Source organism: Sphaeramia orbicularis, chromosome 21 (assembly GCF_902148855.1).
Source record: "Sphaeramia orbicularis chromosome 21, fSphaOr1.1, whole genome shotgun sequence".
Classification (NCBI taxonomy): domain Eukaryota; kingdom Metazoa; phylum Chordata; class Actinopteri; order Kurtiformes; family Apogonidae; genus Sphaeramia; species Sphaeramia orbicularis.
Window position 1 is genome coordinate 32609863 of NC_043977.1, and position 26625 is coordinate 32636487.

Genomic DNA, 26625 nt, shown 5'->3' on the forward strand with positions numbered 1-26625 from the left:
GATTGGTAAGGTTTCTGTGTGTCCTCTGTGTATCACTTCTACTTCTGTATTCATGGAAGCTGCAATATTTTGTTTTAGAAGAATCCTGGGGTCAAGTTTAGCAGGCTAATGTCATGACACAGCATTGAGGCTCATTCACAGAAAGCACCGGCTCAAATCCTTCAGAAGAGTGAAATGACGAGGTGATCAGATGAATGACACTCAGTAACATTTTCCATCGTTTCATCTTTCTTTCACCAGCATCAGCAGTTGTGTGTTAGTTTATTAACAGTAAACCTCAACATCAGATCCACTAGATGATCAAAATAAATAGGAATAAAACAGACTTAACCTGTGCAAATGTGCTGCATTTGAACAACGTGAGCATGATCATGGAGGGTTCATTTCTCAATTTCTTTATATTAAAATACATAAAAGCACATTATTACTATTGCAAACTCAAGTTCAACAAACTACAGTTTCCAAAAACCGTGTTCAGGTGATCATTAAAACTTTTAAAGGTCATTGTCTTCAGTAGGGTCTTTATTTTAAGTAGAGGTGAAGCAAATTCTATAGTACACCTTAATATTTTTCTACTTCTTCAAAACTTATTTTAGGTTTTGTGCCGTAGTAATCAATTCTACTTAATTAAAAAGAGGTATTGACATATACGTAAGTGCATCGCTGTTCACAAAACCCAATCTTTGTGCTACCAAGACTCACCCACTAAGTACACCTTCACAATGCTAATACAGCAAAACCACAAATGAGAAGAAAACCTGATCACTAGAAAGCTTAAAATGCTTACTGTAAGAGGTTCTCCCTGTAGAGCCTGTAAGATGAAGTTGCTGACAACCCGTCCGTCATTCATGTGCATACGGGAGCCAAACGTGTTGAAGATCCTTGCCACTCTCACCTCTACTCCCTCCTGTGAACAGAGAACAGCGAAGTGAGTGAAGACCCACACTATACATGTTCGAGAAGGAGAGTTATACATATATAAATACAACGTAGTGCTTATTCTTCAGAGGAAAACATATCTATAACATTACAAGTAAAACTGGAAGTATTCACATGCAAATAACTAATCTGAGCTTCTAAATTAATCAATAAGATATGTACACATAAATAACTCATGTGTACAGATATTGAAATAATAGCGAAGCTACTGCAAGGGGTGAGACAGTGCTGATTTCTGACCTCTTCTGTTCAAATATGAACTGTGTATACTGTGTGTATTATCATTTCTGCTAAATGTTTCTAGTGGTACATCTCTCTCAAAGTGTTTACATTAGGAATTATTACGAAAGAACCAAAGCTCCTTTTAATTGTGTTATAATTTTAAACCAAACTGAGCTTTCTTTTGCCCTTGAAAATCATAGCTTTTCTTTGTTATTTCTGCTTCATAGAACTTATATGGAGTATTGATATTCCAAACTCTAAACAGCAGAGGGAAGTCACATGTCAAAAAACACCTACAGCTATGAAAACCACCAAGGAGTCAGTGAACTGAATAAACCATCCAGCTCATTATTTACACAGTCAAGAGTGAGTGGTATCATCAGTATCAAAAAGTTTTCTCCTTCAAATAAAAACACATATTTTGACAGTCAGTAAAAATAACATTGTCTTATAATCTTCACGTGTCACATCAGCTGATAGTTTAACAACAGAGTTTAACAGCTATAATGTAGACAGAAAATAGCCATAGTAAAACCAGAAATCATCTCCGTTTTCAGTTCCATTTGTGTTGTCAATAGCTGTACAAAAGATCTGTTTGGAATCATCAAAACAGGGTCAGAACACAGTTTAGTCTGAACCATGGATGAATAAACGGCCAACTTAGAAAAGATAATAAGATCACATAATAACTTTACATCTTCATAAGCCTCAGAATCAAATTCACTCCTGTAGATGGAGTGCTGTGATTTCAGCATTAAACTCCTATTCTTTCCATTTCGATCTGTGTCCAGTGGTTAAAAACAACAGTGCTTCTGGCTTTTACCATTTTTTCCACTTTCTTTGACTCTAAAAGTTGTTTCTTGTTGGTTCTCATCCCATATCTACATAGTTTCTAACTCTTTGTACACCCTCAGCACCTCGCCATTACTTTTTTCTAGACGGCAGACTGGCACAGTGACTCACTACTCTCTCTAGTGGTCACATAAATCTGTTGGACCGTTAGTATGAATATATTCAATACATATCTCTACAATCCAATACAATGGCATGTTTAGCAGAACTTCAGAGATCTTTATTCTTTCCACTACTGATAATTTTATCAGTTTATTTTTAATAATTGGCCCTTAAAATTTTAATTTAATAAAAACATCTTGGTTTACTGCTGTCCTTTCACATTGATCAACTTGATGAATGGATTGTCTCCCCACAAAAAAGAACCATATTTTCAAGTTTTAAAGGTACAGCAATCATCCAAGTAACACCCCCCTCACACACACACAAGCAATTTCCTACTGCAAAAAGGGTTTTTGTATGGAGAACATAATTATGTACATTATGTAAGAATGCACCACAGGAAATTAAACTGACCTCTGTTGTCAAAACCAGCTTAGCAAGCAAGGTGGCACTTGGCTACTTATACAAGTCTGTCAATAGAAAACTGACTGAATAAGGCCAACAGCATCATGGATACTCACACGGATCTGACAAATCTAGAAGACTACGCCTTTTTAAAAACCCATGGCCTTCTTAAGTCAGCCTTACCCATCAATACATACCAACTCTGGACCAATTTTTAGTCATACAACATGAATAAAAACATGAATATTATGTAGATGATTCTCTTGAAAAAGCTGAATATGAAATTCATAGGACGCAACCCGCAAATGTATTCAGAACAAGGACAAAATGAGGACAGTATGATAAAAAGGCGGCTGTGTGGTTTTCACAACTCGTATAAAGTCAGAGGTGGTTTGTGCACCAGTAAACCTTCACATGTACGGTCTACACTCGTCACAGAATAGGATAACACCAGAACCCCAATTACAGGCAAACCAGCCTATCGAAATACAAAGACAACTGATGTCCTCTATTGGCTATATCACCTTATAAGTATGACAGTATGGAAAATGCAGTGCTATTAAACTTTACTTGTTTGTATATCACTGCATACAGTGTGACCACAACCTGTTTAATGTATGATCTAAGCAGTTTCCTTTTACTGGTAAATACACATTCGGTCCTGACATTGGAGCTGCAACACATTTAAGGAAAAAGTTAGCACAGGAAGCTTTTACCGCTTTATGATTTCACCATTTCCTTCCACAACACGTTCGAGACATTCAGGAACACACCGGCTGATTACATGTTGCAGGAGTAATTTTCTCCCATTTTTCCTGTCCACAATTCCTAAAGTGTGGAAGAGTACACAGCAGTAATTGTTGCATTTAGCTTTTCAAGATGTGCCACTTTGCCCAGCCTGTGAAACGTTGGGATGGCAGGCAGGGCAGTGTAACACCCCACCGTCCTCTTCCTCCATCAGGCTTTTGTAACGTACGCAGAATGCAGTATTACAGTTGCTGAAATATGCATGGGCATCCCTGGAAAAGTTGTTATCTTGTAGGAAGCATGTGTTGCTCCAAAAACTCACTGCTCTTTTCAGCATTAGTGGTGCATCACAGAAATAACAATGACTTGTTAGAGGTGCTGGCACAAGCCCGTACCATGAAAGACCCTGGCCCCTAGACTTGTTGCTGGTAACAGTTGGTCCTTTCTGTCTCTGTTTCAGACCAATGGTCCATTCCAGAAACTTTTGAGCACACTAATATTGGCAATGCTTCTGGGCATAATTAACATAAGGTGCAGTAAAGCGTGAATCCATGCGTACATGTAGTTCCGTCAGATATGGGTGAACATTTTGTTATACAGTATCATCTACTGGATTGGAGATTATGGAGTTTGGTGTACATTTACTTTTCTGACACATTCATTGACAAACTGTATGTTCTCATCCTATCTTTGCTCCTTCAGGACTAGACCTTATCTGAATGCTTCTTCTGCACCAAATCACAGTTACATGACCTGTTCTCATTGCCTGTTTCAAGTCACATTGTTCTTTATTCATTTCTAACTTATTATTTACCTTAAAATGCCATAATTTTTTTTCTTGAAGGTCTTGTTCCCTGGACATCAGGATTAGAGATTTTCCAGACTATTCCAGTGTTTTCTTACATGAGGTTGAAAAATAATGAGTATAATTTGCCAAATAAATATTTTACTATTATCTCTAATAATCTGTCCATGGAGTGTTAAATATTTTATAGTTAGTTGCACTGCCTTAAGGTAATTATATACATTCATAACATATGGGTGCACATTTACACTACTCCGCACACAACATCTCCTGAAAAAGCCATAGTAAAAAATTCAAGAATACAAATATTATTGAAAACAAGATATTAATATCAAGATAATGAGAAGAAAAGGGCTTTGTCATCATACAATCAACATGTATACGTGAATGTGACATAACACTGATGCATTTGTCCTTTGCGATTTGCTGTTATGTGTCTAAATGGTTATTGAAGTGGAGTGTAATTCAGAAATAGGAATTGAAGATTTCACAGAAAATCCCATTAGTGTGTAACTATGGAAATGTCAGAATACAGAAAAAAAGAAAACCTGGATATTCAAGAACAAAGATGTGATGTCTGACAATGGCTAAGTGTTTGTTACTGTAGCTTTGTAGCTGAAAAGCTGATTTTCAGAGGAGAGTGGAAATAAATTCAATCCGAAAATAGAGGTGCACATTCAGAGCAAGTTTCTTTTGAAAGGAATTAACAGAAAAGCGCAACAATTTTAAAGACAAGAGGAGGTAGAAATAGGAATGCAAAGACTGAAAACAAATGAACATGTGAGAAGAAGCTTAATCTTTCAAATCTTCATAACATATTCAAGTGTTTTATGATTATCAGTGTAAACTGAGAATGTTTTCTAAGCTACAGCTTTTATTTTATTTGGTGACAGGATAGAGTAAATGCACAGCAGATAATTTCATCCCTACAAAGGTCTCCATAGGTTGTGAAAATAATGTAGGTAGCCACACACAATTTACATGATATTATATCAGCCAAGACAAACCCTTCTTAGAAACTCTTCAGGCAATTACCAGCCTCTCCACTGTACAAGGGCATCGTGTTATAATTGAAATGGAGGCTTTAGTAACACACAATATTTCACTCTGCTTTGTTAGGTTGAAGTGACCACATTATGTCAAAGACAACATGTTTTGCAAAATATTCGAATAGCATTTTGAGTTTAAATCAGCATTTATGCTGCCTGAATACCATGAATCTTTCAGTCTGGTTCAGTACACACTAGCACAAACAAGGGGAAGACTGCTGACTTGACCATTGCCTAGAAGACACCAATTGAGACCACTGCAAGGGGGGTAAGCCATAGAAGGTCACTGCTTAAAGGGCTGGCTGTTCACAGAGTGGTATATCCAAACATATTCTCCAAATGTTGACTGGAAGGGAAAAGTGTGGTAGGAAGAGGTGAATAAACGGGGGTGGCCACAGTCTTGACAGGATTGTCAAGAAAAGCTGATTCCAGAACTTGGGGGAGCTTCACTAATAGTGGACTAAGGCAGAAATCAGAGCCACCACACATAGAAGAGTGTCATGTCATCTGCTGGTGTTGGTCCACCATGTTTTATAAAGTCTAAGGTCAATGCAGTTGTCAACCAGAGGAGATTCTAGAGCACGTTTTAGTTTTCCCTGCCAACAGGCTTCACAAAGATGCTGATTTTCTTTTCTAGCAGGACTTGACTGGCCAGCCAACCAGCCTGACATGAATCTATGTAGTATTATCAAGAGGAAGATAAGACCCCAACCAAGAATTCAGTGAATAAATTAACATATTTTCAGAAGTTTGACAGTTTCTGCATTATGAAAACCTTTCTTAAAATTGATCTTATGAAATATTCTCATGTTGTGAGATACTGGATATTTTATTTTCTTTACCTGTAAGCTTTCATCAATAAAATTTTCAATCAATATTTAAATTTTTTAAGATGCATCTGTATATACGGGAAAAAAAAGGTAGCTGTGGCTCAGGAGGTGGAGCTCATCATCCAATAACCAGAGGGTTGGCAGTTCGAATCCTTGCCTCTAGTGCTACACACACTGGTGTAATGAATGTGTATGAATGTTTGGTGGTGGTCAGACCGGCCCTTTGGTGCGGATTGGCAGCCACGCTTCCACGGCTTTAACCACTGAACTCAATTTATTTGCTATCACACTGTGTTCTTGGAATACTAATTTTTCCTGGGTGTTTTTTTCAGTATCTGTTTTTCCTAATGTACATGCTGCTTGTTGTTGTTGAGAGAATTGGGTTTTTCTAATTTCTGAAATTATTTAAAATTGTCAAGTAAACATTTAATTCCAGATTGTTTCCTCATTTACACAAAAGGAAAACCCTGATGGCTTTAAAAGTCATTTTATTCATAAATGTTGATCTATACCTACTGTGCTACTGTACTGTAAACTCTAAATATGTGCTTGTGTAAAAAAAATCTGATAATGAAGATTCCACCTTTACAGACTAAAACAGTCTGTTGAAGAGCTTAGACTTTCTTCTTCTTCTTCTCAAAAAACTTTCCTCTTCTTCGTGGTATTTGTCCAGTATGGTTAACCCTTTCATACACGAATTTTTATTCTTCTTTAGGCATGAAAAAAACATGCCTAAAGCAGATGATTCCAAACAGCGGGCTTAACTATCTGACTAAGAGTCATACTACATCTGATAGAATAAAAAAAGACCATCCCATAACACACTACACTATAATTTATGAAGTGAACGAGCTGTTCTGACCCAGTCAAATCACGTAAAAGTGGTTCTCATGTAGAAAATAATGAGTCTCCTGGTGTGAAAGTCAACATTCAATGTGCACTAGGACTTAATAAGTGTTTCTTAATGCAAAGTGGTTTGAGCTTTCAAAGTAATATGGTGTCATTTTATGCAGCAGCAAAATTAATGATCTATAACTATTAATATATATATATATATATATATATTTATTTATTATTTCTACCATAAGTCATAGGTTTCAGAGGCAAGCCTTGTCCTTAATTAGGGACCGAGCCGAAAGGTAAGGCCCTCTCACACAGTGAGAGGCCTTGCCTGCAAGCAAGGCCCTATTGTTATTCGTTCGTTTTTTATTATTATTTTTCCGACGCCACTTTGACCTGGATTTTGACCCCCTAAACATGCTTGAAAACTCCCCAAATTTGGCACACATGTCAGGCCTGGCGAAAAATTTGATAAAATGAAAAAATTAACCCCATAGGTGCCAAAATGGGCTCTCTAGCGCCACCTATGTGGAAAAAAAACGGCAACAGCCCTAGTGGCCAGTAGGAAAATCGTACAGACATGAAACTAGTGCCAAAGTTTTTGTTGGATGAAGCACTACAAATCATCCACCGACACTGATGACCTATCTCCAACAGGAAGTTCGCAATATGCCGTTCAAAATAAAATTTCTAAAACTAACTCCGATGACACCGTTTGTCATATTGATTTCAAAATGGCACCAAAAGATAGAGTGGACTCTCCTCAAAAAAGTGGTCTCGTAACTTAGTCTTAACTGTCTTTTTTTTTTTTTTAGAAGCCCGCAAAGTTGCGATGTTTGGAACTCATGTTTCACTTTGCAGTTTTTCCCCACATGTGACATATCTACACGTTCATGGGACTCAGCACAACGCTCACATGCAAAAATTTTTGACATACGATGTACGGTTATTGATTTATGACAATTTGTTTATTTTTATACTTTTTCTACTTTAGACTGCCATTTGACCCCCTTAACATGCTCCAAAACTCACCAAATTTGCCATGTACGTCATGGCTGGTGAACACTTTCATACAATATCAAAATTAACCCCTTGGGTGCCAAAATGGACTCTGTAGCGCCACCTATGTACTAAAAAACACACAAAATCTGCCCTAGCGGCCAGTAGGAATGTCACAGAAACATGAAACAAATGCCAAAATGTTGGTCTGATTGAGCCCGACAAATCATACACTGACACTCATGAGCTAACTCCAACAGGAAGTTGGCAATCTGCCTTTGAAAGTTACTCTACGTTTCTGCAATTACTGCTTAGTCATTTCAGACTTTTGAATAAAAACTTATACCTCATTCAATTCCCACAAGTCTGCAGAATCCAAAAGTGAAAGAATTTTTCAGATACGACCTAAGGTTATGGAATTATGGCGATTTTTTTGAAGACTATGTTTAGTTTCACTTTTCACAATGGCAAAGTCCCTATAAAACTCTTCCTGGTGCACACTTGTAAGTAAGTGTCCGTCTGTAGTGCAGTGGTTCATGTAGCTGCCTATGGAACAAGAGGACCGGGGTTCAAATCCCAGGCAAACCAAATTTTTTTTTTTTTTTTTAATTTTAAAACAGGTTTTACTGCATTGTATTGTGGATATTGGAAATTCTGCACATATTAAAAAGTACACAGAGTACATTTTTTCAAAATAAAACCCCAGTTAGGAATAATACAAAATGTCTGTTACATAACTTCTTTTCATTTTTATGACCAAACGCTCAACTGTTTGTACAATGTTTCTTTATTCAAAAGTACTCTTTCTCACAGACACACATGCTCACACAATAGGGTTTTTCCAAAATAAAACCCTTAAATGTGGTAAATCATCACTTTAATGCTAAATTATTCATACAATTTCAATTCATTTTTCAAACTGATTCTTTCTCTCACATCCAAAACAAATGCACATACACACAGTAGGGTTTCCAAAATAAAAGTCTCATTTAAAGGTGATGGTGGTTTCAGCAGAGGGTCGCTGGTGTTCTGTACAGATGTAAGGAGGACAGACACTAAAGGGTGGGAACTGGTATGGGGACGGAGAGGTGTGAGTGGAGCTGAGGTGTGGACGGTCACGAGAGGCGGATCGCGGGGGAGGCGGATCACGCGGGGGGTGGATCGCGGGGGAGGCGGATCGCCCGGTGCGAGGTCCCGCCCAATGCTGCTTGCAGCTTTAATTTTTTCTTGACATTAGAGAAACAACTCAGTAAAAACTGTATTATCCATTAACAGAATTAACATCAGTAGAGACAAAATCCTGATGAGACCAATAACATCTGTACACTAAGTCGAATTATGAAACAGGAAGCAGCTCAGTCACATAACGCAGTGCTTTACATATTGCTGTGCTGTTTAAAATGCAGCACATCAACTGGTAAAGGCAGATCTATTGATTGACAGTTTGTCATCTGCGTGATAATTTTCTGTCTGAGTGAAGGGAAAAACATGCTTTTTGATCCAATGCATAACCTACACTCATCATTTTATAAATGTTAATGAATTTCAATTACATGACTGAGCAACAGATGTAATGTGAGATATTCTTGTCTCTCTGCACAAACGGCTGACAGGGACAGATATTGAAGGCTGGGCCTTTCCGAGAACTCTCCCATAAAATGTGAAAAAAATAATGAGTGACTGAGGAGAAGCAGACAACAAGGCAGATAAATAAATATCACCTGCCTACAAGAAAGGCAAGAGGAATCAGTCATATCAGTTCATCAAAGGCTGGCATCAATCAAGTCATAACATGAAGAAATTATTTATGACTTTACATCATCAGAAAAACTGTTGCTAAATTTTCAAGGGGTGGCCTAATTTTGTTCTACAAGGATACTATAAATTTCTCATCACTGGATCATAATTGCAACTGGCATATCTGTGATGCCAAACAACCCTCTAAAAACAATAGTGTGAATCATATGTTAAAATAAGGCAGATTGTTCCTTTTAATTTCAGAAATTGTGTTATTTTGACTAAAAGCATAATCTAACTTTGTCCAAACAACCAACTTCATAGCATGTCAATAAAAGTCATACAGGTACTAAACATTAACATGAACCACCGCAGCACTGGAAAACATGAAAATGACTTTGTAACTAAAATTGTGCATTTTAATGTTGCAGTGCTTTATGTAATGTTACCTGTTTCATGTAGGCATAACACATGGTCTCTGCTACTCGTTTTCCTTCATCGTAGCATGCTCGAGGGCCGATAGGGTTCACGTGACCCCAGTATTCTTCATTTTGAGGATGCACTTCTGGGTCTGAAACACAAACAAACGATTTCATTTTAAAGATAAAGATGGTGCCCTTTACAGACAATTAAACAAGACTTCTACTCACGGCAGTTCGTGAACACTTTCACAGTAATGTATTGAAGGACTGTAATACCAAACAGTGGTAAAACCTCAACTGGTGTAAAATATTAACGATTCACTGATCTGCTGAAACAGGTTCAGTGACACAGTCTTATTAGCAGCGTTTCTGCTGGTAACATTTTGCCGTGGCATCCATGCTGCCATACCAAACATTTCATACAAAAAGAATCATCACCATTGCATTAGACTTATTATACATAAGTATAATATATAATAGGCCAGGACAAACTTCCTGCCCCCTCAAATGAAAGTTTGCGAAGCTTCAGGAGGTAGGGAAAAGATAAATGAGCATAAAGTTTCACTTTCACTTCTGCAGGGGGCATGGACGGCACCGCCCCATACCCCCATAGTATTAAAAGTAGGACGGAAACCAACGCATGCGCAGTTACCGACCGAAACGCACCCACATGCATCCCCCGCCAACCGAAACGCACGTGCCCCCCACCCCCCCATTACACACCGAAGCATCAACAGATCAATTCCACAGGAAACACTGCTTATTAGTTCTGGGGTAAAGGTCATAACTGTCAATTAATACTTGCCGTGAATCTCTCTGTTTGTGTTCTCAGTTGAGTATATGCTGTACTTGTAAATAAAGGATTAAATGGAATTTAGTGCTGCTTTCAAAACAAAGTTAACTATAACTTGGTGCCAACATCAAACCATCAAAATACATCTTGTGCAGTTGTACAAAAGGAAAAAGCATCAGAAATGAATGCTGGAGAATGTTAATATGGTCACGTGCAAATTACACACAAGATTAGAGATAACAAATGCAAAAGCGTCAACAAACAAAAAGACTGAAGGTGTTTTCAATCAAATAAAAATACAGAAATACATTCCTGTCATCCTTCCTTTACTTCCATAAATAGTTCCTGCAAAATGTTATAGGCTTATAACATATATTAAATGATCTAATAATAGGCCTGTGCTGTGTTTTTAATGTTACTTTTGTACCGGCTGTGTGAAGATCGTGTTCATCCCCACCTCATCTGGTGGTTTAAGAAAAAAGGGAGGAGGAGGGGGAGGTGGTGGGAAGTGTTTTACTCACCTCCATAAACCTCAGATGTTGACGCGAGGAGGAGTCTGGCACCCACACGTTTGGCCAATCCTAACACAAACATCAGAGGAAAAATACTTATCTTTGGAAATAAACAAAGGGATTTAACTCCAGGACTGAGCTTGGCAAATCATGCATTTAAGAAATCAATCAGGCCATCAGCTGCTCCATGGCTGTACACATCATATATACAATAGGCAAGAACACACAAAAAACACTACTATAGTGCTGAAATGGCATGAATTAAAGCTCAAAAACTTTATTTACATTATTTCATGGTTTATATCACATTTATACTTAAGAAGATGAAGAGGAATAGTAATATTTGTCTGTTGACAGCTATCAAAATCAGATTAAAATTTGTGAACTTTTAAATGAACTCACTTACCAAGCATATTTAGGGTGCCAATGGTGTTAGTTTTGAGGGTTTTTATGGGGTTATACATGTAGTTTGGAGGAGAGGCTGGAGATGCCAGGTGATAGATCTGGTCCACTGTGAAGAGTAATAGAAAACAAAATATCACCTTGAAGCACACGTTGGCAGAATATGGACATTTATGGATTTACTGATAGACTTGCAAGCCTACCACAATGGGGGAGGGGTTTTAAAATGGGACTTTATTGTAACAAGTGCTTTGGGATTGATTTTCCCATAAGAGTTCACATAAAACTGAGCAATACACTTTCTTCTAAAACATGAACTAAATATCGTAACATAATAATGCCTCATTTCTCTCTAGCACTCTTAAGTCTTCAACTCTATAGGCAGATTCATACATTTCTGCCTTTTTCAAGGATTTCATCAACAACTAAAGGACATATGTCTTCAACTATGGCACAAAACAGTGTCCCTTGCTCCTTTATTTATTGTAACCTTACTCTTTTTTCAACGTAATACCTCAGTTCCTATGTCTACCCCCTTAAATATACAGATACCAATGTCTTTTTTTCATGAAACAATCTGGAAGGTGAAGCCTAGGTCTGCTGTTATGACAGAGTTTGTGAATTGCTCAGTCATTTCATAACCATTCACTTAGATGCTCCTACCTCATGTAATGGATTTTCTCGGGGGGAAAAAAAAATCATGCGATGTCTATGGCTAAGTAAATGTCATCATTAGCATGACAGTAATAACACTATATTCTAAGATTCAGTACATTGCTTATTTCTCACTTTTGTTTTTTGTTTTTTAATAATACTGCATAAAATAAAACACAGAATGAAAATATTTGTGCAACTAATGTGTAAACCAGTGGAGCTAGAATTTCTTGGAAAAATAGGAGTTTGTTCATTACGGTAACAAATTGTGATACGATATATGTGCACCAGTAAAATCTTGATATCCTCCTGAAATATGACATTTACATTCCAGCTGTTTTTCATTTCATCATAAATGTAGTTACAAGAATAAGTAATGGGTGCATGTACATGTATTTTTGCACATTCTGTTAGAATATTTCAACTTGTATTGCACCTTACAGTTCTATTTCAGCACATTACAGATATTTTTCACTACATTACAGTTATTATCCAGATTCTACGCAGATCTTTTTATACTAATTTATAGTGTTTGCTCTTGTGTTAAATTTCTCTACTCATGTTTGCTGTGGTATTATATTGTTATTGAATGTGTGTCATGCTGCTGCTACACTGTAATTTCCCAGTTTGGGATAAATAAAGTCCGTCTGTTTGCATACAACCATGTATGCAAAATAATTGTGGTTAGCTTGATGATGTAATTATCCAATAATTGCGTCCTCCCTACATGGATCTCATCTCTATAGTTTTACCAATACACTGCATTGTTACAGGTGGCATTTAAGCAGTACAAACAGAAAAGGGAAAACACTCTCTAATACTACGTTACACATGCATATTGGAGATTACCTTTGCGACAAACATGAACCTTTACTCATCTTTTGTGATTGTGAAATCCTTTGCATATTTACTAGTTAATGCTGTTACTGTTATGTCTTCCAGCTACACTGTGTCAGCTGTTATGCAGCTGTCACACCACACTGTGTTGGGCAGTGGATTTTGTGATAGTGGTGACAGGGGAACGCTACTTAATGTAAATTGGACACGTCTCTCTGATACTGATCTACTGTCAAGCAATCATCAAGCAGACAGCCTGAGTGCACTTCTACAATGACAACATTATTACTGCAATGTGTTTTTCAGTGTAATCATTGCATCTCAGAGGTGCTGAGCCATCAATCTTCTCTTACACGGGTCTTTACCTGCTGCTTTTGATGTGAAAACAATGCTGCAACTAGTGCAATTTCACAAGTCTCACCCTTACACCACAACCACCAATTGTCTCTTAGTAGCCACTTTTACACAGAGATCCCGGAAAAAAGGTGAGATGGTGATCCCATGATTTTTCCAATATTGACAGAGTTCTACAGCCAAGTCAAAGGAGTAACAGAGGTGAGACAGGCTGGACTTTTACACTGCGGACCTGAGTTCCGGAATCAAAAGGATGGTGACGCAGCTCAGCATATAGTGTGACTTATAACTTCTGCGTCGGAAATACCCCGAACACAGTGGTGTTGCTAACCTCTCCAGAGTTGGCCCGTCTTTCACCGTTCCACAAATGTTAGCGTGGATAGAGTCCTCCGCCTGAAGTGACAACAGCTGGTGGATCTTGGCGTCTCCCCAGTTCGACATCTTTCTTGTCATGTTGATATGTTTGTTTACTGTACACGGCCCACACTCATTTTTAAACCCCCCTGGTGCAGGGTTCATACACGCAATACGTCACCAAAACGTCACACCTTGGTTGCATAACAAGAGGTGTTCTTTTCACACAGCATTCCAGAATCATGATTCCACCTTTATCAGGGCTCTGTTACTACCTCCAGAGGTGTTACAAAGCCACGATCAAGGTGGGACAAAATGATACCACCATTTCATTTACACAGACGTCATTCTGTGATACAGGCAAAATATTCCCTTAACAAAAGTGCTGTGTAAAAGGGGCTAGTGCTGCAAAGATCAATACCTGGTATACGCAGAGCAAACAAACTAGAGCTCAGAAATGGTTCAGCCTATTTATATGCATCCCTGATGCATAAAAAAACATTTCATTTGACTCAGATTTTCTTGAGTATCCTTAACATACAGGTCTAATATGTATCCTTTGACCATTTGTGTGTTTGTTGTATCCTTCCCAGTTTATTTTTATTCTTCATCTAAGTTCACTCCACTTCACTCCAGTTCTACGACTGTAGAGCTGACATTGTGTAAAAGGTACTTCGCTTTTGAAAGGCCAGTGACCATCAGATGTAAATGCTGCAAACTGAGAGCAATTTTTACATTTGAATGACTTCATTGGAAAACATTTTTCAGAGAAATAGTATTAGTTTCACAAAGATGTATTATTACATCACACCAAGAGTAAGCAGTACGTATTCTGTTAGGACACAAAACATTTCAGGAAAAATGACCATAGAATAATTGACTAAAGTAAGGGTAAAAGAACTGGCACTGAACAACAATAGAGATATGTGACTTAGTCCAAACATAATGAAGGGTAATCATGCAAATCATGTTTATAAATGTATTACTAGAATAGACACTCTGTTTCATAATCAAGAAAAGATGATGACAAACACTATCAGCTGGCTGACTCTCCTTGTAAAAGATATTTTCTTAACAGTGGCTTTGTGAATGTACACATGTATAATTACTGAAAGAGAAAGTAAGGCTACATTTAGAGTTGGGTGACACAGGCAAAAAATTCAGTCTTGATTTTTTTTCATTATGGGTGATGTACCATTTTAACTGTTGTCTTTCTGGCTGCATGAACTGAAAGCGAAGACTGATTCAGAAATACTCTTTTTTATTAAAACTACCTGTCATACGTGACTGGAGCAACACATTCACAGTTAATGGTTGCAGTTTTGAAAATTCTGAAATTGTTGCTCAGCAATAAGGATAAGATGTTGAATAAGAAGAAGAATAAAAATAAGAAATTTTGAGGGACTGCTGGTGTCATTATCAGACAACTATGAAAGATGCTAATAGGAAATATTTCTCTGATATTATTCTGTCTGTCATAAGCCTCCTGTTTTGTTCAAGACCATTGACTCTATTCTTAATGCCCCACAAACTGTTTGCATTGACTTCCTCCCCTGCTGTGTGAAAATTTTCTTCACTTTTTCATTGATAAGGTTGCCTTCACTAGAGCTTTAATCTCACCCTCTGCATAAGACACTTGAGCCTCTGTGCCCTGCTCTGCTGTCTTTGACAGGTTTGAGCCTGTGACTCTGTCCTTGTTACAGAAGACTGTTGGTCAGTTGAAGCCCTCAGGTTCTCCCCACCATAGGGTCCTCTGTTCTGACACTTATCAATAGCAGTTTGTCCTCAAATGTGGTCCCTGAAAATTTCAAACATGCAGTAGTGCAACCTTTGATTAAAAAAACAGGACTAGATACTGCTGTTCTGGCAAATTACAGGCCTATCTCTAAATTGCCTTTTGTCTCAAAAATTCTCAAGAAGATAGTTTGTAGATAGCTAATTTTCTGAAAGAGCACAAAATTCTTGCGGTCTTCCAATCTGGTTTTAAAACCGTGCGAAGCACTGAATCAGCTCTTTTAAGAGTTTTTAATGAAATCTTTTCAGCTACTGCCTCTGGTTGTTCTTGTGCTTTTAGATTTAACTGCTGCATTTGACACAGTGGACCATGAACTTTTAATCTATCATTTAAAACAGTGAATGGGTATCAGGGGCGCAGCACTGGAGTGGTTCAGGTCATACTTTGCTGATCAAATTTTCTATGTCAGCCTTGGTGACTCAGTATCCTCCTCTGCTTGTCTCTCATGTGGGGTCCCACAGGGCTCAGTCTTAGGCCCTCTTCTCATCTCTTCACTTGCTTCCACTTGGTTCCATACTTAGGAAGCATGGCATTTCCACTGCTATGCGGATGACAGTAAGATCTATGCCCCTCTCAAAAAGAAAGATGAATTTTCTGTCAAACCACTACTTAGGTGTCTTGATGACATAAAGGCCTGGATGGCTATAAACTTTTCAAATTTTAACAAGAAAAAGACAGAGGAGACGGTTTTTGGTGGCACCACTGGGCCCCCACTTGCAAATCTGGGTTCCTTGGCCCAGTTCATTAAGCCAGCCGTCACAAACCTTGGGGTTAAAGGGGATACTGATCTCAAGCTTGACTGTCAGATGATCAGTTCAGTTATCAAATCAAACTTCTTCCAGTGGAAGCAGCTGGCCAAAATTAAACCAATTCTTTCTAGGCAGCACTTTGAAACAGTAATCAATGCCTTTGTGACAACTAGGGTGGATTACTGTAGTGCACTTTATGTAGGGGTTAGTGGCTCCTCTGTCACCCGTCTTCAGATGGTGCAAAATGTTGCTGCACATCTTTTAACTGGCACACGTAAACAGTGAGCACATTTCCCCCATTTTAGCCTCAATTCACTAGCTGCCTATACATTTTAGGATCAGTTTTAAAATTATTGTATTTCCTTTTAAATCCCTCAATGGCCTCACCCCACCCTACCACTCCGAGCTGCTGCAGCTTTAAACCCCGCCACCTCTCTCATGTCAGCTGATCAACTGCTCTTGAGTGTCCCTAAAACTAAGTGCAAGCTCAGAGGTGACTGTGCCTTTGCTGTAGCAGCTCCTAAACTATGGAAAGATTTACTTCTCTATATCAGACAGCCCTCCTCTGTCTGTTTTTAAATCCTTTCTTAAAACCTATCTTTTCTCCTTGACTTTTGACACCATGTGAGAAGTTTGAATGTATCATTATTTGTATTCTTTTGTTTATTGTTGGTATTTGGTATTGGTTTATTTTTATTGTTTTTAATTGTACAGCTGTTTTATGGCTTTTAATCTATTGTTGTATTTTATTCTTTCATTTTGACTATATTTATTCTTCTGTACAGCACTTTGGTTCACTGTGGTTGTTTTAAAGTGCTTTACAAATAGACTTGGATTGGACTGGATTGGAAGAAGGCTCTCTTGAGGAATAATCTCAATTTCATGTTTTCACAATATTCTGAGAGCCAAAACTGGATTAACCAAATGAAATCAATATATTGCTCAGCCCTAGCTGGAACTGCAAGATGGATGAAAACAGTGATACAACCTAATATTCAACATAATTTGACACTAAATAAAACTGACACGGTCACTCGGTGAAGTGTAACAAATCTAACACAATGTAATCATCTTCACCTGGCATCTAAACTCTTTCCATGCTTAGTAAATGCCTTACCCTCTATATAAAGAGGCTCTACAACGTCATGATTGATGAGCTCAAAGTTTTCGTGGCCAATCCAGTGCTCCACATTCCTTTTTCTCCCTGTGAAGAAGTTGTCCACTACAGTTACTTCATGGCCATCCATCATCAGCTTGTCGGTCAGATGGGAACCCACAAAACCAGCCCCTCCAGTAATCTAGTGGAAGAAAACACAAGTGTAAGTCGAGCAAAACCAATTTTAACAGAAGTTTGTCTTATTCCTAAGAGGAATGAAACACTATCGGACTTGTGGCATTTCCAGCAAAATGGGAGAGAGGGGGGTTAACAGAGGTGTGGCTTATTCTAGACTAGTTCAGGTCCAGGTTTCTAGTATAGTATGTTGGATGCTGAAGAACAATATCAGTGATTTTACATTTTTATTGTGTCAATATACCGCAGGTGGATTTTCTGATTGTTATGCACCGTTAAATCTTCAAAATGAGGCAACTTTTAATCATTTGCAAATGTGTTTTTAATACCCTGGAAAGCAAGAAAAACTCACAGTAACTCTCGATAATGAATAGCTGTCAAAAAGGTACTTGTAAGCACACAGGATTAACTGAGCAAAACCACTAAGGTGTTTTTTCTTTTTTTTTTTTTTTACTATAGACTAAGATACGAATGAAATACAAATTAATGATTGTGTTACACTAGCATATATACCTCGACATAATGGACATACATTGATTCAACAAAACAATTATTGCACTTACAGAAACAAATGATCTATTCATCCACTCACCATTTACTTATATTTTAAAGCATCTAAATGTTTTAGTACAACACTGGAAGTACTAATTTGTGAAATGACTGACAAATTAATGATTCCAAGACACTCCATATGGTCCTCATATAATGAGTCAGTATATTTCTGGTCTGGATCAGTACTGTCACGTTTTGTCTTTATTCTAAACCTCATCTGACCGCTTTGTTCTGTGTGAAGTTCAACTCTTTTATTGGTGTTGTAGCGTTCCCAGATCTTACCAATTATTTTGATGTACATGCACTACTATTCTGCTAATGACAAGAACAGACAAAAAAACAAGATACAGATTATACAGTTTCAAGCCAGTATTACTGTTTGGACAGAATGAAGACTAACAGCAGCTTATTTCATGAATCTGTTAGAGTCTGGGTTTAATTTATAGGTGAAATAAAGACCTAAGGCTGGGTTTTGTGTGACAAAAGCTCGGGATAAAAACACCTTAACAGCACAAGTGGTGCCAGGTGCAACAAACCCTGCCCCTTAAATGTATTTCAACCATTATAAATAAAGGGGAAGACTTTCAAGAATCATAAAAAATTTGAACTTCGACCTACCTTTCCCAAAATGTAATGACATCTATTCTGGGTCACTGGCAATGTATAAACCCAATTTGGGATGAAATGAACCAATAGTTTTACTGCTCAAGTGTTAACAAAAAACAGAGAAACAAAGAAACCGAACCAAACCCCTTGCCTCCCCCTTTGGGGAGCAGGGTAATAATTATTGCGTATGTGAGGTAAGCAGTGGGTGTCTGTTTTTTTATTAGTGTGTTCCATACCAAAATTCTTTTCCGATCTTTTTCTGACAGGAATTTCACAGGTGGGTATTTCTGAGAAAAACTGTAAAAGACAAGAGAAACTTGGTGATAAACATCTGGAAAAACCCACACAAAACAGTACAGAAAATTAAATATTCATCAGTGTCTTAACTTAGCAAAAAATAACAAAAACTTTCACAACAAAATAACATATAAATTTGTCAAATTGCAACAAGATAAATGCTTATATTGTAAAAACAGGAAACTCTTCAGGAAACGGTGTCTGGAGAACAGATAAATAGAGGACTATAGATTATCTAGACTTCAATTTGCTTGTGTTGCTTTTATAGTTTACACACGTTTACAGTGGAGTCCTGAATGTTAAATGAAGCTGTGTGTATGCAAAGGACAGTGACTGGTCTATAATATCACATGGTCTCATGCCTCTGGAGTTAGGTATCTGGTGGTTAAGTGCAGTTAATGAAGCTCTGTTAGTAGAACTGTAATACTGCATTATGATGTGACTCTTTTCCATGTCTGCACCACAGTAGCTACATGAAGGTTTTGTTGCTGTGCAGATGATAACACGTTTGACTGAACAGAAGGAAAATAGTCTGATCAACTCCATGTTTGTTTGTTTGTTAGTCACTGATCAGCTGGAGGCAGCGTCATTTCTCATTGATCAGTTGGATCAGGAGGCTCTGAGGATGTATGAGACCTGTTGTTAAGATAAATCCCAGACATTTCCAGATACTGATGTTACATCTCATCCTTCCTTCTGTGCACCCCTATGAATTTTAAAAGGATCCTCTGAGCAAACAAACTAATCAGTATTATCGAACATGTACATAATATATACACAGTCAAATAGAACTTCGACAAACTGCATAAATGATCAATACTCATTTATTTATCCATTCTCCACAAATAATTTCCTTCGGTATGAGTTGATTTTTTTTTTTTTACAATGTAGGCATTTATCACATTATAGCGTCATAAGTTTATGTGTTGTTTTAATGTATGATGTACTTTTCGATACAAGACAATACTCATGAATTTTTATTCTTTCAACAAGGCTCCAACACTGTTCCATAAAACACAAAAAAATCCAAGAGATACTTAAATATACCGTAAAAAGAAATAAAAGTAGGCTGGGCGATATGGCCCACTGAACCTGGACTTGTTTTTTTTTGTTTTTTTTTTCAGTTACATTTTTTCTGTTTACATGACTAAGTATGAAGCAAAATATTAATCTTTACATTATGCAGTACTGGTATTACAAAGGTGTAATACCAATATATGACAGTTACTACACAAAAGTGGCACTGCGGATACCTTTACTGCATTTTTCTGCAGGAGCTCTTGTTTACATGCACCATAAACATTTTTAACAGATGACGCTTGTTGCTTCAAAAGTGATAAATATGTTTATGAATATGGTTTGAGTCTGCACAACACCACAATGTTCAACATCACTGCAGCCTCTTAAGAGAACGGCATGTGTACTCTGTGCAGACCAATTTTCTGAAGTGGCATTAAAATCCAGTGTTGGTCACAGAAGCATTTCAAAGGATTGCAAAGAACATGTTATTTAAATATTGTAGTCATGACTTACACAATATGTACATTGGTAGACTAAAAGGGATGCAAACCTTTGTTCCAGATCACGAATCTTCTCTCTGAGTGGAGCGACAGCCTAAAGTGAAATGAGAAATGAGACATGAGACATGCAAGAGATGAAAGCATAAGACAGCACTTACCATTACTGTCCCAAAGGCCATATATCTATATAAGCAATGGAAGGGAAGCTTAAGATGATAGTAATATAGTTTATACTAGGTATGTAACGGTACAGAAAAATTTTGGTTAGGTACATTTTCAGTGGTGTGAAGGAGACCAGTGAATGGGGGGGGGGGGCGGCTCCGTAACTACCAAAAACCCGAAAGTGAAACTTAACAAACTTCGAACATCCGACCTGGCTTCTGTGCCTCTGTTATACTCTCTGTTGTCATGTTTACCACCCCTTATTGGCACCCCAGCCTCAGAGTAAAGCAGTTTGGTTTTTTTGAACAGTATATAGGGGAAACCCTGCACATGGATTCTGCTTGCGGCCACCCTGCTTCCCAAGTGTTTGCGTTCTTCACATAGGCTACATGTATTTGTTCGGTACACCCCTGTATTGTACCGAAGGCCCCAAACTAACTGTTCGGTACAAACGAGTACACCGTTACACCCCTAATACATATGTCAGCGGATAGCTCATTAGGCAGTATTACTATGAGTTATGTATGTCAATTGTTGGATAGCTCAGTAGGTAATGCTACTGACTGTGATGCGGGAGACTGGGGATCAAAAGCCAATCGATTAACCTATATTATAAAAGGGAAGTGAACTCTGTGTGTCTTGGGCAACACACAAAATACAGAACAAGCTGACAGCTGCAGTTTGGCATACTCATGTATTTTTGGTAAAGGAAGAGACTAGCGAAAACAGCAAGTTGATAGGACCAGTATTTTGGGAGATGTTAGTAATTTTGGAATACAATGGCCTCCCAGTGGTCAATCACGTTGCTATGCCCAGAATCATAGTATCATCATTGAAGTGGGTTACCTAGCAACAATTTAAATTTTTTCATGTGAATGCAATATGCTTCCGCATTAAAGATATGAGTATCTCCCAATGTCTCAAACCCAAACCGAAATAAAACTGAATTAAATTTAAGTCCGGGCATGCTTGTTTCCTACAACAGAGAACTTCTGCTTGGATAAAGAGGCACCACTGTCCCACTGACTCAGAAAAACAGAGCCAATTTTTTTTTATAATTTATTTTTTCTCATAATTATGAGAAAATCCTCTCGTTAATTCAGAAAAACAGGGCAGATTTTTATTTTTTCCATGTGAATTCAATATGCTTCCGTACTTTTCAATGCTTTTTTCACTTGTTAGGTTTCTTCAAAGATTATGCACAAGACAAGCTCAATAAGTCACCATTATTCCAGTTTAATTTGTTTGTGGCAAGTATTGTGAACTCTTCAAGTACCTTTCATTTTGGAGGGTTTTTTCACTTGTTTTTCAAATGTCAGTCATCAAACAAAAACACCCCCGTCAGATTTTCCCACCTATGCAGTCTCCACTTTCAAACAGCAACTAGTGAGACTCCTTGTAGAAACAAAAGCCAAACCAATTAACCCATGTTAATTTTAGGTCATTTTTACCTGTTGCATTGCCCATGTACTGTATTCTGACAATCTGAGGTTGAATTGTATGAGGTATAGGTTACTGTTCAATGTATCTGCTGTACTGCATTTTATCTTTTTCATAAGGTTTTATAATGTGCAAATAAATAACTTGCTATTGTTGCATGATAAAATGAAAAAGATAATAAATTGAAAAGTATTAACATCTTCATTGTTTAGATAACTATTCAATTACACAGCCTACAAATTAAGATCCCTGAGAAAAAAAAAAAAAAACATATTACATGACTTGTGGGCAATGTGAGGGCAATATTATGTAGATGCTTGTGAAATAAGATGACCATTGACTGTAGGCTACACAAGGACTCCCCCTCCTCACAAAAGCCAATTTAACACTGACCAAACCTCACAGTTTTGATCAGGGCAGATAAAATGAAATTATTTCTGTGAGAAAGAAAAAGAACATAGGATGACAAAGCACAAAATGCTGTCATTTTGGTCAAACAAATACATCAAGAGTAGCTGTGATAACTTTATCTATATTACAGCTATTCTCATGAACCTCAGGAGTCATTTGATACCCTCTAAATTTCAGTGGATAGCAGAATAGGAAAATGAGCTACAGAAAAAAGTCAAGTGAATAAAGACTACATTCTTCACAATGTGTAAGAACGTCTGATTGAAAAAGAAAGAACAACGTTGGTACCAAATTTGTCAGTCTATCACTACTCTATAGGCTAATGATGTAAGAGCTGTTAAAAAAAAAAAAAAAATCACACAGATACAGTAACATAATGTATGACATATACAGCTGATAAGAAACAGCATAACTCCTTAAACTGCTGAAATATGACAGGTTAAGGGTTTAACTCACTTCATCAATTCTTTGCTCAATCTTCATTTCTCCATGTTCCTGTATTGATCTATGAAGAGAGAAAGAAAAAAGGGAGATGAAATGGCAATCATAAAGACAGACACAGAAAAATCACTTGATTTAATGCATGCTGCCAGCAGGCAACACATCTCAGCATGAAACACAAACAGTAGCCTATGGTGCCTGAATTCATTATTGGCATCTAAAATAAAAATACAAGAATTTATGTTTTGGGAGTTAAATACTTAAGTCACACTGTATCAGAGTAGTTTGCCACAATAATGTTAAAATCTATATTGCCATAACGCTACAAAGTGGTTTGCAACATTAGCAACAGTTTAGTTAGGGCTGGGCAATATTACCCCCCCCCCCAAAAAAAAAAAAATACATTCATCATTTTTCATGGTTTTATTGATTGTTTTCAACATGAATTCAAGATAAAACATGATACATAATATCAAAAGCATTTGAAAGGGCTGTAGATTCTTTGGTAAAAAATTTAATGAAATTATGAAATAAAAGCACCACTGGCAGAACATGACTGAAGAAACATGTTAAATGTTATATTTTACAGCAAACAAACATGCTGAAATTGAAATTGTTTGGAGAAATAGTTGAGCAAGAGATAAAGAAGGTTTTGTGCATCTTCCTCCGATTAAAAATTAAAATTAAAAAATCAATCTGAATGAACACGCTGCCAAGAACTAGACCCAATACAATCCCAGGTATTATAAAAGCCTAAACAGTTCACACTTTTAGGGTCTCATGTCACTAACACACACCTCAAAAAATAGGACCAATGGCCCTGTAGCTTACCGGCCAAATTAAAAGCTTTGGGAAATGTATCCAGATGTTATTTATTATCACCCAGTTATGTGTATTTCTTATATTACAGAAATAGCCCATGTTTTGGTCATATTCCAATCAGATTTGTAAAAAATTCAAATTCCAACTTGATATCATTGATACTTACTGATTTATTGTATCAATCCACTTCCTATCTCTTATAATGGGAAAATTTTTCAAAGTTGCACCAAATCCAGAATCAGATCCGGATCCAAATAATTTCACTAACGTTTGTTGACATCATCATAAAGAAGCTGTACACCAAGTTTGAAGTCGATCAGAATTGTAGTTTTGGAGAAGAAGATGATTGAAAGTTTTGTAACGGACGACAGACGACGACAGACGACGACAGACAACAACAGACGATGACTGACAACGACAGACGACGACAGACGACGACGACGGACACCGCATGACGACAATAAGCTTATGGCCTGTTGGCCGGTAAGCTAACAAGCTAAAAAGTAGTCTGACAGACTCTGTGGTGTGACCTTTACACACACACTTACCATTATTAATCAGCGAAAACCACAAGATAAATACATTTCATCTTCTGGCACCAATGCAGCATGTTCACTCAATAATCTGAAGTAAAGTCAGAGCAAGTTCCATCTCTGAACAGACTGTATGCAGATTGTCTCAAGCAATGCCATGAGTCGATTTACATTTTGATAATTCAAACTTTATTTGTGCCATTTTAAACAAGCACTGGGCACTGCCAGTAGGGAGATTCAGCAACTGTTTTTGAGCTGTTTAAATAGTTTTGTGTCTTAGAAATCAGATGTAAAACAAATTACATAATTAAACAAATAATAAATAGTAGACTATTGAGTCCCTCAGGAAACATGCAAGAAATAGCTACATAATTTTTTAATACACTGGTGTAGGTTCTTGTGTATTATTGTATTTTGCATTTTATAGTCATAAATGTCTGCACATTTAAGTTACAAATAACCATAGCAAATCATCAAACAAACACACAATACAAGAAATAAATTACTGTACCTCATGTTTGTATACGTTCCCCAGACAGCTGAAAGAAATAGAGAGGAAGTTAGTTGGAAATGACAAAGAAATTTTTGTTAAAAAGTCTGGAAAAACTGCTAAATAGCACCAAAAGAGTAAAATGGTCTGTCTATGCCTGTTTGAACCTGTGATTTAAAAAAAAAAACCAAAACTCCAGCATTTAGACATTTCTATAAGTTGACATTTAACCACATTCGCAAAACAAGAAGTAACATCACATGGCTAAATGGGTTCTACTTAAAGTTTCAATAATACTTAGTGACATCTACAGTAGAGGTCACATTTTAGACTGATACCCTTTGCCACATCCTCTCCTATGGTAGCAAAAAACAACAGGCCCTCACTCGAGCCACTGCTATTTAAATCTGGGATTTTGGTTAAGGAAATGACAACACCATGATACACCTCAATGCTGGATGGCATAAAGCAGGAGCTAGTGTAGAAATCTGCTGGTGTAATGTGATGGAAATCTGTGACCATCTCTCTATGTAGATATAAACACCACATTCAAAGGCAAAGAAAGCACAACTACTCCTATTTTTGGGTTATTAAATACAAACAAACATCTCTAATGAATGGATTTCTGCAGTTGAGTACCCCTAAATCTTACACACTGAGTGGCTAGATCCTAGTTTAAGTTTTTGAAATCAATCATAACTTGAACTAGGCCTACCTGGTATATTAATAATATCAATATATACAACATAATGTGTTGTATATGATATACAGTGTCTATAAAATGTACGCATCCCCTTGGAAGTTTTACCCCTTTTTGTTTTTTATACAGGGTGTCCCATAAGTCACCATACATAGGAGACATAATACATTCCATACATATATGATTCTAACACGTATTTCTTTATATTTCTTCTTTATGGTTCTTCAGCAGTGGAGGACATGCATTGAAATGTGTTCCCGACAAAATGGCAGTCATATAGAGCATATTATATAAATAAAAATGGTTTATGTCAAGAAACATTTATTTTTCCTATGTATGGAGACTTATGGGACAACTGTACATAAAATCAAGACACTGAGGTACATTTGAAACTGAACAGATGCTTCTGAAACCTGCACATTATGTTAGTTTATCTGATCTCTTTGGGCTATGTGTGATCAGCACAACAGTTTATCTTTATTAAACACCAACAAGGCAGGACAGTAATGACAGATCTTTACCTCAGCCTGGAACATTACATGGAGACTGTCACAGTCATATCTGCCCACATAAATAATCACAGTTGAGAACTACCATTAAATTTATTCTCAAAGAAGATGGAACTAAACTACTTAAATGTCAACCTTCAAACATGTAATGTATTTAGAAAATAGTAATGTGCTGTAACCTTTACACTGAAATGTGCCCTTTTCTGGTTGAGAAGAGTGGCCTTAGAATTGGAGGGGCTAATTTTCATCACGGCTGCTTCAAACTCGGCTGTTAACCACACCAGTGCAAGTGGGAGGTCACAGTTCAATGATGCCAACAAGACCACATCATCTGCAAAAAGCAGAGACGTGCCGCTGTGGTCACCTTGCATTCCCTGGCTACACCAGGGCTGGCTGTAACAAAAGGCAGCCCTGGTACAGTCCAATATACACTGGGAACGAGTCTGACTTTA

At 37.3% G+C, this 26625-nt stretch overlaps 1 protein-coding gene across 2 annotated transcripts in view; it reads right to left on the minus strand.

The window, feature by feature from the left end:
- The window catches only part of uxs1 (UDP-glucuronate decarboxylase 1), a 38728-nt gene that overhangs the window by 8562 nt on the left and 3541 nt on the right, over positions 1 to 26625 (minus strand). For both annotated transcript variants that reach the window (XM_030124917.1, XM_030124916.1), the window contains 9 exons: positions 24986 to 25013; positions 23135 to 23183; positions 20716 to 20759; positions 19085 to 19145; positions 17517 to 17697; positions 11661 to 11765; positions 11264 to 11323; positions 9977 to 10098; positions 788 to 907 (listed from right to left, as the gene is read on the minus strand). In XM_030124917.1, the coding sequence (XP_029980777.1) occupies positions 788 to 907; positions 9977 to 10098; positions 11264 to 11323; positions 11661 to 11765; positions 17517 to 17697; positions 19085 to 19145; positions 20716 to 20759; positions 23135 to 23183; positions 24986 to 25013 (770 nt within the window). The remainder of the gene's footprint in view (positions 1 to 787; positions 908 to 9976; positions 10099 to 11263; positions 11324 to 11660; positions 11766 to 17516; positions 17698 to 19084; positions 19146 to 20715; positions 20760 to 23134; positions 23184 to 24985; positions 25014 to 26625) is intronic.